The sequence below is a fragment of the Colobus angolensis genome, unplaced genomic scaffold, assembly GCF_000951035.1.
Source record: "Colobus angolensis palliatus isolate OR3802 unplaced genomic scaffold, Cang.pa_1.0 Scaffold35, whole genome shotgun sequence".
NCBI lineage: Eukaryota > Metazoa > Chordata > Mammalia > Primates > Cercopithecidae > Colobus > Colobus angolensis.
In genome coordinates, this window is record NW_012116821.1 from 6,996,430 (window position 1) to 7,013,816 (window position 17,387).

A 17,387-nucleotide genomic window follows, 5' to 3' on the forward strand; every position below is an offset into this window, starting at 1 on the left:
GCGCGGTTCCCCGTGGCTGCGGGGCTGGGGCCCACCTCGAAGTGTTGCAAGTCGAGGTGCCTTTTAAAAGTGCGTCGTAATCCTTAGCCTCAGTTGGGGTCGGAAGTGAGGACGTGGCTTTTTTTCGCGGGGGCAGCGGTGGGGTTGAGGATGGGGCCGGGCGTCGCGCCTCTGAGGTTGGCGGTGGGACCGAGCTGCCTCTCACTGCGGCCAGTCGCCTCTCTCCGGAGATAGCTTTCTCCGGAAGTCCGGGAAAGAGAAACTTAAAGACGGTAATGCTCGTTGGTGTCTCAGACTTGAGTCTGAGAAAGTCGCTTGAGATTTAATTACGTTGATTTTGCAGATAGGAATGGAATGTAACTGAGGTTTGAGCACGTAGTTAGTGAAAACTTCACACTTCATGGTATGCGAAAAGGGAGAAAAGTACCCATGTATATACCGGGTGTTTTGCGTACATATCCTAAGGCTAAACCGGAAGGTAGGTAGTGAAACCTAGGAGGTAGGTGCAGAGACAGAGATAGAGATGAGTAAACTCTCATGACAGTGTATGTTTATCCTTTTTTCAATTGTTTTTAAAATTTTCTTCACTATGTCTTGTGCTCAGACAGCGTATTAGTAGGTTGTGGAATTGGGATTTGTGCCCAGGTCTGTGGGTTTTCTAAAACCTGATCAGGAGCATGTATTTTGTTATGTACAGTCGAATAGGGCTGGTTAAGGTATACATACATTTTAAAGCAGAAATTGGCACATACCGTGACAACGCAAAAGAGAGAAGAAAGATAAGTTTGAGGTAATAAGCAGGAGAAACACCAGATGTTTAAAGCCTGCAGTCTCGTATGATTGGTTATTCTAGTTAACATTAGTTAAGAAGTAATGTTTATGTAGTTAACATTGGTTTTTCGGCCGAAGAATGCCGAGGTGTAATGATTTTTATCTCGGCATTCATAGTCTACAAATTCTCCTCTAGTTTTAGTATTTTATAAAAGTTTGATAAAGTACATAGTAAACTTAATGTTTTGTTAGTTTCAGGAAGATGTAATGGTAACATTTCAAAACGAGGGAAGTAAATTGCAGTATAATACTGGGAATTCTAACCGCACTATTTTTAAGATGATAAAGCAGAATATGTTTGTCTCCGACTTAATTTGGCAGTTTCCTTTCAGAATTGTAGTGTGTGTGTAAGAGAAGGTTGGAAGTATCAAATTAATTGCCTTTGTGTAATTGAAGTGCGTGCAAAGGAGGTACGTATTTTCTGGAAATCATAAGTGGGTGTGGTGTGTGAAAGGTAGAAGTTTAGTTCATTGTAAAGAACATTTGAGACATTTCACTCCGCTACACCCATCATCAAGCACAAAGGTTTTTAAACAGCATGTTTTATGTATACAAACTTAAAATTTATTTCTACTTTATGAACCCTCTCCCCCCCCCCAACCGTACATGTCCCAGTCTTTAATAAGTACTAATGGTGAAATATTGAAAGCACTGCCTCTGCAGAATTATTTTTTAGGCAGGAGCAAAGCAGATGAAAATGTTTGGAGGCATCTAGTTTCTAGGAAAATGAATGGAGCCCAATTCTTTTTTCCTTTCATTTTTCTGCTTTTACTCACTGGAAAATAGAGCCCAATTTTATAGTCCGTTCTTCTCCAGAAATTGAATTATGGTGATGAGTACTTGTTTCTGGACTGTGGCCTAGGATGAACTATTGACAAATACCTTGTTAACTTGAATTATATGCACGTGAATATGGCCTTGTAGATGTCGTCTCCAGTTGTAGAGGATCCTGTTAAGAGTGGATCATTTATGAATCGAGAATCCCTGGGAAATGATCTTTTTTTGCAGCAGAACGGGCATCATCAGGGCTTGGGTTGAACCTGTTAAACTACTGCTGTTACTACTAAAAATGTCAGGGTTTTATCTGATGTTTGGGGGTAGTGATTTTCTCATATGTAATGTTGGTCTTACAGCAAAGCCTTTTTCTCAGTATTTTTGTGTATTAAGGATGCTTTGAAATGCCTAAATCCTTAATGGCTGTGTTTGTCTTTCAACTAGTTGTCCTGTGAAAAAGGATTGGTTAGATACCATCAGGCACTATACTAAGAGTGACCATTAGCTTGTTTGTTTTTCTAATGCGTTTACTTACAGCTTTGTAATGATTGGAATTTCTTAGTAAACCGGTTTATAAAGTTTTATCATTTCTTTCAATTAGTAATTTTGGTGCTGTATGTAATACTGTTCAAAAAGATAAGTAATACAGATTCAGATAAGATACCAATAAAATCATTGATTTCATGCATCTCTTCCCCCAACTCCCCAGAAACCTGTGAAGGTCGAAACAGCTGTGTTTCCTGTTTTAATGCTAGCACTGTTAATACTACCTGCTTTTGGATAGAATGTAAAGGTAAGAAACTTTGGGGATGCAGAACTGTTATAACATTTTAAAATACAATTAACTCTTGAACACTTGGAAGTTACGTAGGACACTTAGGATATTGTGCACTATTTATTTTGCAAATCCAGTACTCCTTTAAAGTGCCAGTTGCCTAGCACTCCTCCTGAAAATCTCTTTTTGTCTGCCATCCCCCCTTTAGATTCCTGAATACTTGATAACTAAAGCTCAGTAGTTTGTTTTTTTATGAGATGGAGTCTCCTGTGTTGCCCAGGTTGGTCTTGAAATCCTAGGCTCAAGCAATCCTGGTAGTTTGGCCTCCCTAGTAGCCAAGACTACAGGTGCGTGCTTCCTCGCCTGGCTTTTTAAAAAGGCTGTTTTAAGGATTAAGAGTACTTCAATAAACTGAAATTAACTGTGAATGAAGGTTATGTTGAAAACTGTTTGAGACATTGATCTACAGATGTCCTGCAACGTGAAATACGAAGAGACCTGATGAAACTGTTGGATGCTTAGGTATAGAGAAGAATGAGGGGGGGAGAGTTGACTCTTCTGTGCTTTTGTTAATACAAGAGGTAGAGAACTAGCAGGAAGTACATTGGAATTCAAAGGTTCTTAGTAGAACCATGAGATTACTGCATAAATTATTTTAATTCTGTTTTTTTAATGTAAAGTGGTTGTACTTTCTTATCAGTAAAACAATCTAGTCGTTTTGGTGGTTTTTTGTTTGTTTTTAAGTAGAAAAACCAAAGCTACATAAGTTTTTTTATTTGGTAAAAATTTTAATAGTTCTAGAAATTATATCACTACGTAAATTTCAAAAGGCTCTTTAAGGTATGAACTAAATTGGGCTAAATTAACTTTTTTATTATAAAAGTGTCTCTTTTTTAGGTCATAAAATGGGATTTAAGGGTGTTTTCTTCACCTTTATGTGAGAGTATGCAAGAGTTGGTGAATTTTGGAGATGGAATGCTCTACTTTAAGATTTGTCGAGGGCCGGGCGCGGTGGCTCAAGCCTGTAATCCCAGCACTTTGGGAGGCCGAGACGGGCGGATCATGAGGTCAGGAGATCGAGACCATCCTGGCTAACACGGTGAAACCCCGTCTCTACTAAAAAAATACAAAATCTAGGCGGGCGAGGTAGCGGGCACCTGTAGTCCCAGCTACTCCGGGAGGCTGAGGCAGGAGAATGGCGTAAACCCGGGAGGCGGAGCTTGCGGTGAGCTGAGATCCGGCCACTGCACTCCAGCCTGGGGGACAGAGCAAGACTCCGTCTCAAAAAAAAAAAAAAAAAGATTTGTCGGGAAAGGTTCTCCCCTTAACTCTTGCTCCAAGTCTACCTATCCAGGAAAGTTATTTTAGAAAGTATAGAAGACTAAAGCAGTGAGATCTGGAATAGAGTTTCTACAGTGTTATGGGGTGCCTCTTCTGTTTACTAAACCTCTTAATAAAAACCCTGACCACTTCAATTTACTATTTCTGCCCTTTTTTTTTTTTTAAATCTGTATTCTTAGTAGAGACAAGGTCTCACCATACTGGTCAGGCTGGTCTCAAACTCCTGACCTCAGGTGATCCTCCCGCCTTGGCCTCCCAAAGTGCTGAGATTATAGGGATGAGCCACCTGCCCTCTTTTTAGATGATGGCTGCCTTTCTTGATTGTACAGTAGTCTTTCCACAATTCTGAGATCTAAGTGTTGCAGATTTATTTGTTCTGTATATTAATGTGGATTTTTAATGGATAAAAGAGGGATCCTGTGTAATCTGTAAGTCAATGGGAAAAGGAGAATGACAGGATTTTATCTGTGAGTTTAACTTTGGGTCAAAACACCTCTAAAGTTGGTTGTTTTGCTCCCCCCCCCCAAACTTCTAAAGTGTTTGGGTTTGATTTCGTAGAGCTTAGTAGCAAAGTCAAAGATAATACAAATGGGTGGTTGATGCTGTTTGTCTCTTTTTTCCACCTCCCCCCCCCATCAGATGAGAGCTATTGTTCACATAACTCAACAGTTAGTGATTGTCAAGTGGGGAACACGACAGACTTCTGTTATGGTGAGTATTCATATTGGCTGCTTGGAAGCTGACCACAGAGAGGTGAGGAAGATCATTGCCTCAGAAAACCTTGTTTCAGTGCTTTGTTTGAAGCATTGCCATAATTCTCATCTTGTTAGAATTGGAATATGAATAACATGTTCATGTTGATTGATTAAAGGATGCTATTTGAAGCGTGATTTAGTGATTTAGCTACAGTGTGGATGCTCTAAGTGTAGATGCATTTTCTGCCCCCACACTTTTTTTTTTTTAAGCTTTTCTAGGAATTCATCACAGTTTAGACCCTATGTATCTTGCAGGTCTGGAAAACCTCATTGTGGCACTTTTTGTGTTATGATACTGGGGATTGTTGATTGTTACATTTAGTCTGCAACATAGTTGGTGCTATGGTTAAATGAGCTTTTCTATACCCATCAGTTTTCTGTATTTTAATCTGAGTAACTTGATTGCTCTTTAACCTTTACTATTCATCCAGCAAAATGTTAAAAATTCTACTTGAAGCTGCCGATTTTTCTAATGAGATTGTAAATCAGTGGGAAAGGCATGTTCCTATAATAATTGAATAGAAAAAGATTTTTGTGGAGTGTGTCTAACCTTGGAAGACTACCGTTGACTCTTTAATTTTGGTAGGGGTTGCCCCATCCCAGTGTGAATTTGGTAACTGAAGATTTCATTAGTATTAGATCAGTTTTACTTTACACGGGGTGCATAATATAGTTTGGTGGTACAAGAACAAACTTTTTGAGACAGTCTCTTTGTTGCCCGGGCTGGAGTGCAGTGGCGCAATCATAACTTACTGCCACTTCGTATTCCTGGGCTTAAGCAATCCTCCTGCTTCAGCCTCCCCAGAAGCTGGGATTACGGGTGCATGCCACCATAACTGGCTAACTTAAAAAGTTTTTGTACAGATGGTGTCTCACTATGTTGCCCAGGCTGATCTTGAACTCCTGGGCTCAAGCAGTCTTCCCACGTTGGCTTCCCAGAGTGGTGGAATTACATGCTTGAGCCACCAGACCTGGCCCAAACATTTTTAATAGTTATTTATTTTAATATGTGTGAGATAAACTAATAACTGTCAGACCTGTGGTTTTGTGATACTGCTTAGAGACAAGATTAAGTAATGAAGATTTTGTTAGTATTAGAACGTTTTTGAAAACACTGATTTAAAGGAAAACTGAATTTATAATGCTGCTTATTTGATGATGTACCAGTTAGAATGAGTTCTAATTATACCAGTTAGAAGTAGTTTCAGCTATGAAGGACATAAACCCCCAAATTACAATGGTTTAAGCAGTGGACTGATTTACTTTTCTCTCATGTAAAGGAAGTCTGGAGTAGAGTTCAGTTCAGCTCTGCAACCATTAGGGACTGAGGCTTCTTTAGGTTTTCACTCTTCCACTTCTCAAAAATGGCTTTGACCCTACTGTCCAAGGTGGGTGCTTATGTTCCAGCCATCACATTGATTTTTTTCCTGCCAGCAGGATGAAGAAGGGAATGAAAGAGGCTTGTATCTTACTTTAAGGATGTTTCCTAGAGGTTACACATGATGACCTAGATGCACTGGAGACTAGGAAATGTCTTTTCAGGAGGAAGGGAGGTGTTGATAAAAATTGGTGATTCTATTTCTAAAGAAGAGGAGACTGGTATTTGGGGGCAACTGTCAGTCTCTTCCACAGGTAGTACTTAAGTGTAAAAATTGTAAAAAGTGGTACTCAAATGATTGCAGGTCAGGAAGTAGTGTTATAGATTGTGATATTTTAAATAGCTTTGAGGTATATGGTTTTTCTTTTTTCTTTTTTTAGTAGTGCCCACAGCCACTCTGGTGCCAACAGCCAATTTTACAGGTAATTCAAGATGACCATTTTCTTCCTTTTCCTTCAGTATTTTTAAGCTCTTGATGGATTAATTTTAAATAATTATGTAAAAGTTGTTAGTATAATTTTAAAGATGAGTAAAAACTTAAAGTCTTAGACCACAGCACTTAACGTTAATCTCTACCTTTTGTGACAGTGACACATAGCTCCAGTGTTTTATATTTGGTGAGTATGAGCAGATTTGCTGAGGCTGTGTACATTGAGTCTATAAAGTACTTTTTATAGATTTAGTGGAAATCTTGGGAAATACAGAAGCTTAAAGCAAATTATAATTATTATCATCCAGAGCACCCCAAAATGTTTTCAGTGATTAATTTCTTCTAGTCTTTTTTATATGTGTATCTAAATAAATACACTTTTTGTGAAATTGTACGATAATGCTCATGCATCTTTGTATTTCTTTTTTTTTTTCTTTTTTTTCATTTTTGTTTTTTTATTGGAGGCGAAGTCTTGCTCTGTTGCCCAGACTGGTAGTGCAGTGGTGCAATCTTGGCTCACTGCAGCCTTCACCTCCCAAGTTCAAGTGATTCTCCTGCCTCAGACTCCTGAGTCGCGGGGATTACAGGCACCTGCCATCGTGCCCAACTGATTTTTGTATTTTTAGTAGAGACACGGTTTCACCACGTTGGCCAGGCTGGTCTTGAAATCCTAACTTCAAGTGATCCGCCCACCTCAGACTCCCAAAGAGCTGGGATTACAGGTGTGAGCCACCGTGCCCAGCCTGTATTTTCTCTCTTAATGTAAACATTATGGTATACACTTAACCCATCCTGCTCTTGATTGGAGAGTTAGGACGTCTCTCACTCTCCATGCAGTGAACATCTTATATGGAATTGCATTTGTATTTATCTCTGATAGGATTGAGTCAACAGAATTTCTAGGTCAGAGGGTATGATTATTTTAAGACTTTCCAGAAAGATTTATTATTTTCATTCCTGTCAACCTGGAAAGTTTTTATCATGCCCTCAACAGCATGGATAAGAACTCCTTAAAATTTACTAACTTGATAGGAAAAGTAAATATTAAATACTTAACATTTTACCAATATTAAATGCATCTATTCCAAGACAAGTACTAGGGTAGATGGTAGGGATAAGCCAGCATTTTGTCTACTGTAGGAACAGTGAAAGATCTCAGCACAGCAGGTTGGGAAATTTGTAGGAAGGTATGTGTATTGGGTGGGATGCAGATGTGGTGATAGCTTGGTAGTGAAACGGCACTGGTAAAATTTGGAGAGAGCCTCCCAGGTGGAGCTGCAGGTCAGCACATGTGGAGGAGATGTGAAGTAGTACAGTGAGGTCACAGAGTGTCCCATCCTGTGCAAGGTGAGAAGGAGTTAAGTTGGTCTTTCACCAGGGCAAGAGCAGAATGGGGAAGCACCTTTGTATGCCTTGATGGTAGACTTGGATGTTATCCTGAAAGGTTTTAAAGTATGTAGGTCATATGATCAGACTTGCATTTTAATAAAAGAACTTATTTTGGCATTGTGGAGAGTAGGTTGGAACGATGCCAGAAGGAACTCAGGAGATTAGATAGCCAGTTACAGTAATTCTAGAGGATAGAGGTGGGCTGCAGATGTTTGCAAATAGGTTTAGAAAGTAGAAGGGGTAGGACTTCATGACTGAGAGGAGGAGAGGTAGAGTGATAGGGAGAAGGGGAGGAGTTTTCACCAAAGTAAGCAAGAAGGAGGAAGAGCAGTCATTGATGGTTGGGGCTGTCATTTGGGATTTTAGTTTAAGATGCCTAGAATCCATTTAAGTGGGATCTGTTCAGTATTTAGGAAACTGCAAGTCAGGCAAGAGCTCTTGGTTAAAAATATAAATTGGCATAGATAGTAGTATAGGCACTGGAGGAGCATATAGAAAGAAGGGATGGGGCTTGAGGACCAGACTCTAGGAAACAGTAATGTCTAAGGGCTAGGAAGAGGACAGGGGAGGAAATAGGGATGGGTAGGGTAGTTAAAAAGCCTAGAGAAGTAAGTGCAAGAAACTAACCGTATGTGGTTGTGGGTGTCGTTTTTCAAAGGAAAAAGTAGTCAAGTGCTATAACAAGGACAAGAACTCAATCTTGAAACACTTGGGCAGCGGCGTGCGGAGCTGGCTTGGACAAACTTCTGCTAGCCAGTTATGAGTAGCTCTTACCAACGTGTTCAGTGATACCATGTTGGTAACTTGAAACTGGTTACTGTGGAAATAGTCATGCCATGGAAGTCTGCAAATGATACAAAACTTATTTTGAGCTGATGATTATATGGTGGTGTGCTTGTAAATCTTTAACACTCATTAGAAGACAATGACTAAGTAGGATGTGGAAGGTTGCTGAAACCAGAGGTGTTTGGAGAAAAGTAATTTTCAAAAGGTTGGTTATGAAAAGAAAATGGGGTGCAGAGAGTGGGGGAACAATTTCTTCAGAACTGGGTTCACTCTTGATGTAGTTCTCTGCAGCTTTCTCCACCCTGGGTCCTCCTGTGAATTGCCATGAGTCTTTTGTGCTATAGCTCTCTTTGGTGCTGTAAAGGTGGAAAGTGGCAAGGGCTTATCTGCAGAAAATGCATCAATTGACACTAGTTGAAGAACAAACCTTTAGGCGGTTGCTTTTCCTGGCATGTGTACCTTCTGCCAAAGAGAGCAAGTGAGAAATGAAGGGGCAGTTAAACAATGCAAAGAGAATCTAATTTATATAGAAGGGTGTATAATGAGGTTAATTATAATGGCCCTCTTTCAGTACAAATAATAGAATAGCCAAAATATGTCAGATAGAGTGGAAAATGTTTATATGAAGTGGAAGATAAACTGTATTAAGGACCTGTAGTACAATTGTAGCTTTTGTTGTATATATGCCTAGAAAAATGGCGGGAAGTAACCTTTTACTCGAATGAGACTAATTCAGTATTTTTATGGCATTTTCTAGATTTTCTTACCACTAATAGCAGCTTTTATAACTTAAGAATTTTTTTTGTTACCTTTCCTAATGATTTTTTTTTTTTTTTTTTTTTAGTAAAAGAAACAGTAGGTCAACAGAGGTATATTCCCTAAGTGGTGTTTTTATTTTGAAAATATTGTCAATGTAATTTTTTTTTCAAAATTGAAAATAAAATATTTTGCCTACTTATAAAAAAGAACTAGTTTTTACCTTGTTCTGAGGCTGGGCAGTGAGAATCAAATTGCAAATTTGCAGAATTTTTTTCCCTAACATTGTCCAACAATTAGTAATAGTGTTTTGAGATTGAACAGAATTTGATGTGTTTAACTTGTAAAGTTATTTTTTGTTGTTACACAGAAGCAGTAAAAACCTTGATAGGAATAATGAGCTTTAATGTAATCACAGCCTCTAATCTAGGAATTCTGTGTGAGGACCAGTCTTATCAGAGATAAGGTCAAATATTTTCCCCTGAGATTTTCCCAGCATGGAGAGATGAGAGAACTGTTTAATCAATAGCAGAATAGATGAAAGCAGGTACAACAATGCTTGAAGTAAGAGGGAAAAGAAAGCAAATAGGTCTGAACATATCCATCAGTATTATTTGTGTATCACCTATTAGCTTCTAAGTAGTATCAATACTAATAAAAGAAGTCTTAAGCTCTCTGTTTGCTCATTGTCATGTAAAAATTAGAATACTTTAGTTTCCTAGGATTCTGGCAACTTTGGGACATGGGTAGTCTGCCTGTTACAAGAGTCCTCGTCTTTAAAGATCTACTTTTAGCAATATTCAGATATTTAGCAATATCTGAAAACTGTCAAGCCCTGCTCTTTCAGTGTATATTTACTGTTAAAGCACAGAACTTCCTCTTTTATATTAGTAGAATTTGGGAGGACACTGATTCCTATTGAGGTTTTTATTTTGATTGAAAGTCTAATACAGTGAAAAGATTACCTCATTTCTGTGCTTCATCAATAGGTATTTGGCACCCTTCCCCTGTCTTTTGTAGGTTAAGCATATCACTTTGAAGTCTGTTCAGTTATGTACTTTAAACAGAAGTAACATTTGTTTTCCAGATTCTCTTTGGCCCTCAAATCCTTTTTTTCTGAAACAGTACAAGAATGAATGTTTGCATAGCACTTTACATTTTTATAAAAATATAAATCTCGTATGATTAATCTTCCTCATCTTTCCCCAAAGCATCCCTAGCTGCCCACCAGCATAAGCAGATCCTCATATTGAAGCCCTTGCACTCTGAAGCCTGACTTACCTAATGATTTTCTAAGACAAAAGAAGCTCTCTTTAGCTAGTGACTCCTATAGTGCACTTTCCAAAAATTTGAACCCTACCCTTAGGACAACCTCTTAATGAAACCTTTCTCAAACGCTCCAGCAAACTTTGAATTTATTTCGTAGCCATTTGGATGTTAGAAAAAATGTTAATTTGTATAAACTATAGTCACATTCTTCCTTTCTGAAAGCCTTGGTCAGGCTTCTATTAGTATTGATACTACTAGTAGAAATTTAATAGGTAATATACTGACTGGACACAGTCATGCCTGTTATTCCAGCACTTTGGGAGGCCAAGGCGGGCAGATCACTTGAGTTCAGGAGTTCAAAACCAGCTTGGGCAACATGGTGAAACCCCGTCTCTACTAAAATTACAAAAGTTAGTTGGGAGCAGTGGCGGATGCCTGTAATCCCAGCTACTTGGGAGGCTGAGGCAGGAGAATCACTTGAACCCAGGAGGCAGAGGTTGCAGTGAGCCGAGATCGCACCATTGCACTCCAGCCTGGGCAACAGAGAGACTGTCTCGGAAAAAAAAAAAAAAGATATACTAATTATTTAGTAGCTCTTTGGATGCTAGGAAAAAGGTTAATTTGTATCAACTATAACCACATATATGAGAACTCTTAACAGATGACAACTTGTAATACACATTGTTCAGTGTTCCCTTCTTAAGAGTGCTTTAGGCTGGGTGCGGTGGCTCATACCTGTAATCCCAGCACTTTGGGAGGCTGAGGCGGGTGGATCACCTGAGGTCATAGTTCAAGACCAGCCTGTCAACGTGGTGAAACCCCGTCTCTTCTAAAAATAAAAAATTAGCCGGGTGTGGTGGCACGTGCCTGTAATCCCAGGTACACAGGAGGCTGAGGGAGGAGAATTGTTTGAACCTGGGAGGTGGAGGTTGCAGTGAGCCAAGAATGTGCCATTGGACTCCAGCCTGGGTGACAGAGCAAGACTCCGTCTCAAAAAAAAAAAAAAGAGTGCTTTAGTCCCTAAAATGATTTTACGTCAAACTGATCCTTCTCAGAATGTGCGTTTCTTTAGCGGTATTATCAACTCTTAGGTTGGTGCGACAGTAATTGCAGTTCTTGCCAATAAAAGTAATGGCAACTCAAGTAATATTTTGTCCCCATGCTACGTGGTGGACTAGAGCTTACACTTGGGCTCTTAGAATCTTATGTTGGGGAACTGCGGGCCCAGGGCCCCTGTTCTTACAAAGCTTCATTGGGAACATACCATGCCCATTCATGTGCAGGGTGACTTTGGCTGCTTTTGCGTTACACAGTGCCCAAAGAGTAAAATATTTGCTTTCAACCTGTTTAAGAAAAGTTTGCCAACCCCTGAAGTGAAGAAGATAGGCAGATCTCAGTACCCTTGTAAGAGAGAACTTACGACTTTGATAGTTTTTGTCTTAGGAGAAAGATTATGAAGAACCGATAGTTTCCTCCCCTAAATAGATTCTTGCCCTTGGCTGTGAGCAAGATAAAAAAGTTTTGGCAAATTTTATCCAGATGTGTACATAGATTTTATACAAGATATATACATAGATATTAACAATTTTATGATTGCTTAATGTTTTAAAATACACTTAAATCCTAGTATTCTTGGCTGCATAGCTATATTAGTGAACCATTAACTGAAATTTGGCTTTTCGTCTCTTAAAAAATTGAAAGCATGTTGAGGTTGGCAGCATTATTTTTTGAAGCTATTAGATAACTGGGAAGCTAGAAATTTAAGGTTTTTTAAAAAGACATTTTGTTTTCATTCCAGCTAAACCCACAGTTCAGCCCGCCCCTTCTACAACTTCCAAGACAGTTACTACATCAGGTAATTGAGGCTTTTTAGATTAACAGTGATGTAGGATGTGTGTACGATGTTGCCCTTTACAATTTCTGCCATCATTTTCCATTTCTTCATTAATGGTTATGGAACTGCTCTTACATTTAGGGGGGATCAAGGTAGTGTTTTGTTAACACAATAATGATAGCTTTGCTGAGATTCCTCTTCTCATTTTTAACTGTGTAATCACATTTGACGTGACACTTTAGAATTAAGTAATAATGTTTTTCCAAACATTTCAGTACAACTTGTATGTAAAATTGGATTGGTTATGTGCTGTATGAGAGAGCATGGCGATTTGAGGGAAGATAATATATCCGTCCTTTTCACTGAGAAAGGTCTAAAAAGTCTGAATCACTACCAGATGTGCACCTCACTTACTTAACCATTTCTTAACATTGCTCAGTAATGTGAATATTAGCTTGTTATTAAATGATGATTTGACATAATCTAATTTAAGTCATATTTAGATTATGCCACAGGATACTGTAGGTACACAGGTTAGGAATTCTTTCCTCCATCCATATTTTTTAAAAACTGATGCTAATGAATCTTCTACCTGCTTTTTGTGATTTCTTTGGCTTCATGCTTACGCCACCTTTTTCTCAGTTTCAGTGAAGCCACTCAGTCTTCACAAGAAGGAATACAAAACAGCTGTGATTAATTTTAAAGTAACCAACTTGTACAGCCACTATACTAAGAAAAAAGTAACAGTTATTTTAAATGGGAAATCGCTTTTTCTGTTTCCTCTTGAAACATTTTACTGCCTGAAAAGAAATTCAGATGTTTGTTTTTTCCTTATTACTTGATAATACTTTCTCACGTGAAATTTGTTGGCAGGATATGCCTTTGAAAACAAATTATTTTACTTGTTGAAATTATAATTTACATATCATTAAGATTATTTTTGTAACATGAAAAATTGCAACCATATTTTTGACCTAATACTAGTAAATTCACAATTTATGTGAATTTTCAGTACTATTGATGTTTACAGTCGCGATTAACTTAAAAGTACATAGTCTGAAGAAATTGTTGCATATTTTAGAAGTGTTTGATATATTCCCAGGGCACAATTTACATACCAGGAGAATTTTTCCCATTGTTTTTATATTTGTAGTAGTACGACAACATTGTCCACTTTGTATCCTTCGCTGGAATGAAAAATGGGATATGGTTGTCTTCCTCAATTAGGGATAAATTCTAGCTGTAAAGACTTGACTCGAGGAAATAATTTATAGAATTTAACACATGGCAAAATAGAGGCCCAGGTGAGTCTTTAAATTAAATAGAGGACCATGAAACTTAGGAATGTTGCTTCTCTTGTCTTATCTAACAGGTACAACAAATACCACTGTGACTCCAACCTCACAGCCTGTGCGAAAGTCTACGTTTGATGCAGCCAGTTTCATTGGAGGAATTGTCCTGGTCTTGGGTGTGCAGGCTGTAATTTTCTTTCTTTATAAATTCTGCAAATCTAAAGAACGAAATTACCACACTCTGTAAACAGACCCGTTGAATTGATAAGGACTGGTGATTCATTTGTGTAACTCACTGAAACCAAAATACTATCTTTCAAGATGTCCCACATGGAAGACGCTGTTCCAGGATCTTTAAATTTCCATGGATGCATATAGGATGTTTGGGAGCATCATCCGTGAAGAAAAAATCAATTAAATCATTGTGTTCAACAGGAATACTTAAAATACTCTGCATGAATCCTGTGGCCGTCTTCTTTTGTTCTAAATAGCTGCTGCTGTGGGATTATATGTTTTTTTTTCCTTAACATGCCAAATGTAACTTTCTGTAAGTGATGGAAAATGTTGTCTTGTGCAGACAACATCATGACTCTTGGCAGTTTAAATTTAGTAATTTTAATTTAGTGAGCAGAATTGAGAAGAACATGCCAAATGAGAATCATTAGGTGGATTTTTTGCTGTCATTTCAAAAGTGGAATAAATTTATAAATTAAGTAGTACAAATGGTATCCTTAGAGTAAAATTTTGTGCTTGATAACAGCTATTTTTTCTACATTAGAAATAAGATGCCACACAAGGAATTACATTCCAGATTTAAAGAAATGAAAGGATACCATTAGTGTATAACAGGTTATTGTTCATACTTGTAAAGCACCTTATGTCATTGAGAAAATAAAGAACAGTGCCTTAGAAGACAGTGAAAGGTAAGCTCTAGCTATTATGATTTGTTCTTTCACATTAAAGAAGGGAAGGATTGGTCAGCAGATGTAACTTGATGTGAGCAAGTAAACCTGTTTTAGATATCATACTGTTAATATTTAATTGAAAATTTATTTCAGAGCAGAGAAACTTAAGCTAAAGGCTGTTATACAAAATTGAAAGCCTTCGTATATTGAACCTCCCAACATTTTTCTTATGGCTGTTGAAAAGTATAGAGCTAAATTGATTTAATTATACTTTCCTTGGTACTTTAAAAAGTATGCTAGCACTATTGTACCTTGAAAGGATTTCCACCAGACTTTCTTGAGAAGTGACTTCTTTGTTGAGGCAAGAAGGAAATACATTATTTTAGAATCATTTACTATTTAAATGAGACAGTCTTATTATTTTAGAATCATTTATTTAAATGAGACAATCATTTTAAGTTTTAAGACAGAAGTGACCAATGCAATTTCAAAACACCTAAGGATTTTTTGGTTGATCAGGTTACTGTAGATTTTTTCTGATTGTCCTAGATAAATAGACTGTGCTTTTTCTTTTTCTCTTCCTTTCTTCTTGGCTTCCCATAGTATAATAAGCATGCATACTTTAACTTCTATAGTTTTCTCGTTTAGAGGATCTTCTTCAGTTTTAGAGAATTATTTCTCCCTTGCCTTTGACTCATTGGACTAGTTCAGAGGCTTTAAGTAGTTTAAAATGGGCTTTTGCTTTTCTAGGTCATTAACGGTTTTTATTTAGTTTCTTTAGCCAGTAGTGGCTGAGTTTCGCACTTGATTTTGAGTATTTTATAGTAAGAAATGACAGATTGCTTGGGTTCATTTCATAAACTGAAACTCTGCATTTAGATAATTGTTAAAGGTTGTTAAGATGAAGATTTACTGTTTCTTTGTTACTCGGTACAGCTGTTTGTTTTACTTGCACATTTGTACATATACCTAATGTTTTCAAGTGCCTTAATTGTTTAAAATCTCTGGCTTCAAAGTTTCTTGGGGAAAGGTAGGTTTACCTCACATTTTTTGTTTCCATTAGTAATATTCTAGGTACCTCACAAAATGTATTATGGTGCCATGGCTGTTAGTTTTTAGTGAGTGCTATAGGATTAATTTGAAAATAGGCAGAATTCCATTCCTCCAAGGTGGCAAAAATTAGCTACGATGATGTAATTGTCCTTTACCTGGGTATGAATTCCCTGACACACATTAATGTCAACATATGTAGCAAATTTTGTGAAAATGTAACAATTTGAAGGTTCTGTAATTTTGAGCACTGCTCTAACAACAACAAGCATAATATAAAACTAGTTAGATTTTGCAGGTCTACAGATGAGCTCTTGCAACAGAACTCACAGCCTTTTTACTTTTTCCCCTAACTTTAGCAATGTAGTATCTTGAGCCATTAATAATTTTTGGGTTTTTTTTTTTAAAATCCAGAAGGTAATAGAAACCTTTTCAGATTTTTCATCTGATTTGTTCTTGCAGATGTTCTTCTATCAGATACCTTATTTTACCTTACAGATATTTGTTGCACAGGCAGATACTGCTGTATTTAGACATTTCTATTTCAGTTCATTAAAAACTGCAAAACCAATCTGTATCATGTACCAAACTGACTTAAAATAAATCTACATGTTTATTGAATTAATAGTGTGTTACTGCGTTTTGCTTATAAAATTTAATGCTTGCTAAATTTATCTTAGTCCGCTTGGGGTGGGTTTTCTACTCAATTTTTATTGCTCCTCTAGACCAGCAGATAGTAACTAAGGCGTATGTTCATATCAATAGAAAGCAGAGCCTTGGAAGTAATAGGTGGAGGGAGGACTTGGTACACCTGTGGGAGTGATTTGCAAGTTGATCTTCCACAAATCAATAGAAATTATGCTGTAGTTTTCCAATAATTTGAGAGGAATACTATGTAATTGTCCTTTACCTGGGTATGAATTCCCTGACACACATTAATGTCAACATATGTAGCAAATTTTGTGAAAATGTAACAATTTGAAGGTTCTGTAATTTTGAGCACTGCTCTGACAACAACAAGCATAATATAAAATTAGATTTTGTTTTTATATATGAAAGCTAGTTTGTGACTTTCTGCCATTTTAGTTCATATTACATATAAAGTAAAAACCAAGTACTATTTGGTATAAATTACTACCAAGCCACATGCTGTGACTTCAAAATGTGGTTCTTGTTATTTTGTGGGCAAAATTATGTTTAAATAACTGGACTTGAACTAAGAATTTACCCCTCTGTAAGCCTTAAAACCTGTAAGGGTGGACTGAATAATTCACTTTAGAAATCATGAATTTTGGGTTTTGTATTAACCTTACACATGGTCACATTTGACTTAAGTAATACAAAACTTGATGCTAAGCTTAATGACTCTGGTAAACATTAGAAACAAGTTTTTTTTTTTTTTGATGTGGGGTCTCACTCTTGTTACCCAGGCTGGAGTGCAGTGGTGCGACCTCAGCTCACTGCAGCCTCCACCTCCCAGGTTCAAGCGATTCTCCTGCCTCAGCCTCCTGAGTGGCTGGGATTACAGGCGCCCACCACCATGGCCAGCTAATTTTTGTATTTTTTTTTAGTAGAGATTGAGTTTCGCCATGTTGGCCAGGCTGGTCTCGAACTCCTGGCCTCGGGTAATCCACCTGCCTTGGCCTCCCAAAGTGCTAGGATTATAGGCGTGAGCCATCATGCCTGGCCTTGTCCAGTGTTTTTTAGTCATTCCAGAATCCAGCCTCATTTCATCGCAGCTGGAAGAAAAAGTTCAAGATAAGGTTTATAATGTATTATTTTTAAAATTTTCAATTAGTAGATTTTCTTAAATATACTTCTT

General features: G+C 37.6%; 1 protein-coding gene across 1 annotated transcript; it reads left to right on the plus strand.

The window, feature by feature from the left end:
• The first annotated feature begins 281 nt into the window (after positions 1-281).
• Positions 282-16,190, plus strand: CD164 (CD164 molecule, sialomucin). Its single transcript, XM_011952811.1, has 6 exons — positions 282-478; positions 2,315-2,398; positions 4,361-4,432; positions 6,238-6,276; positions 12,283-12,339; positions 13,691-16,190. Exons 1-6 carry the CDS (start codon positions 406-408, stop codon positions 13,855-13,857), a joined length of 492 nt encoding a protein of 163 aa, XP_011808201.1. The 5' UTR covers positions 282-405; the 3' UTR covers positions 13,858-16,190.
• The last annotated feature ends 1,197 nt before the right edge of the window (positions 16,191-17,387 follow it).

Excerpts from the sequence above, each read along its gene's own strand:
- CD164 (XM_011952811.1), top strand. The coding sequence starts at position 406 with ATGCGAAAAGGGAGAAAAGTACCCATGTATATACCGGGTGTTTTGCGT. Across the intron at positions 479-2,314 it reads TCCTAAGGCTAAACCGGAAG|AAACCTGTGAAGGTCGAAAC; the intron begins GTAGGTAGTGAA and ends CCAACTCCCCAG. Across the intron at positions 6,277-12,282 it reads GCCAACAGCCAATTTTACAG|CTAAACCCACAGTTCAGCCC; the intron begins GTAATTCAAGAT and ends TTTTCATTCCAG.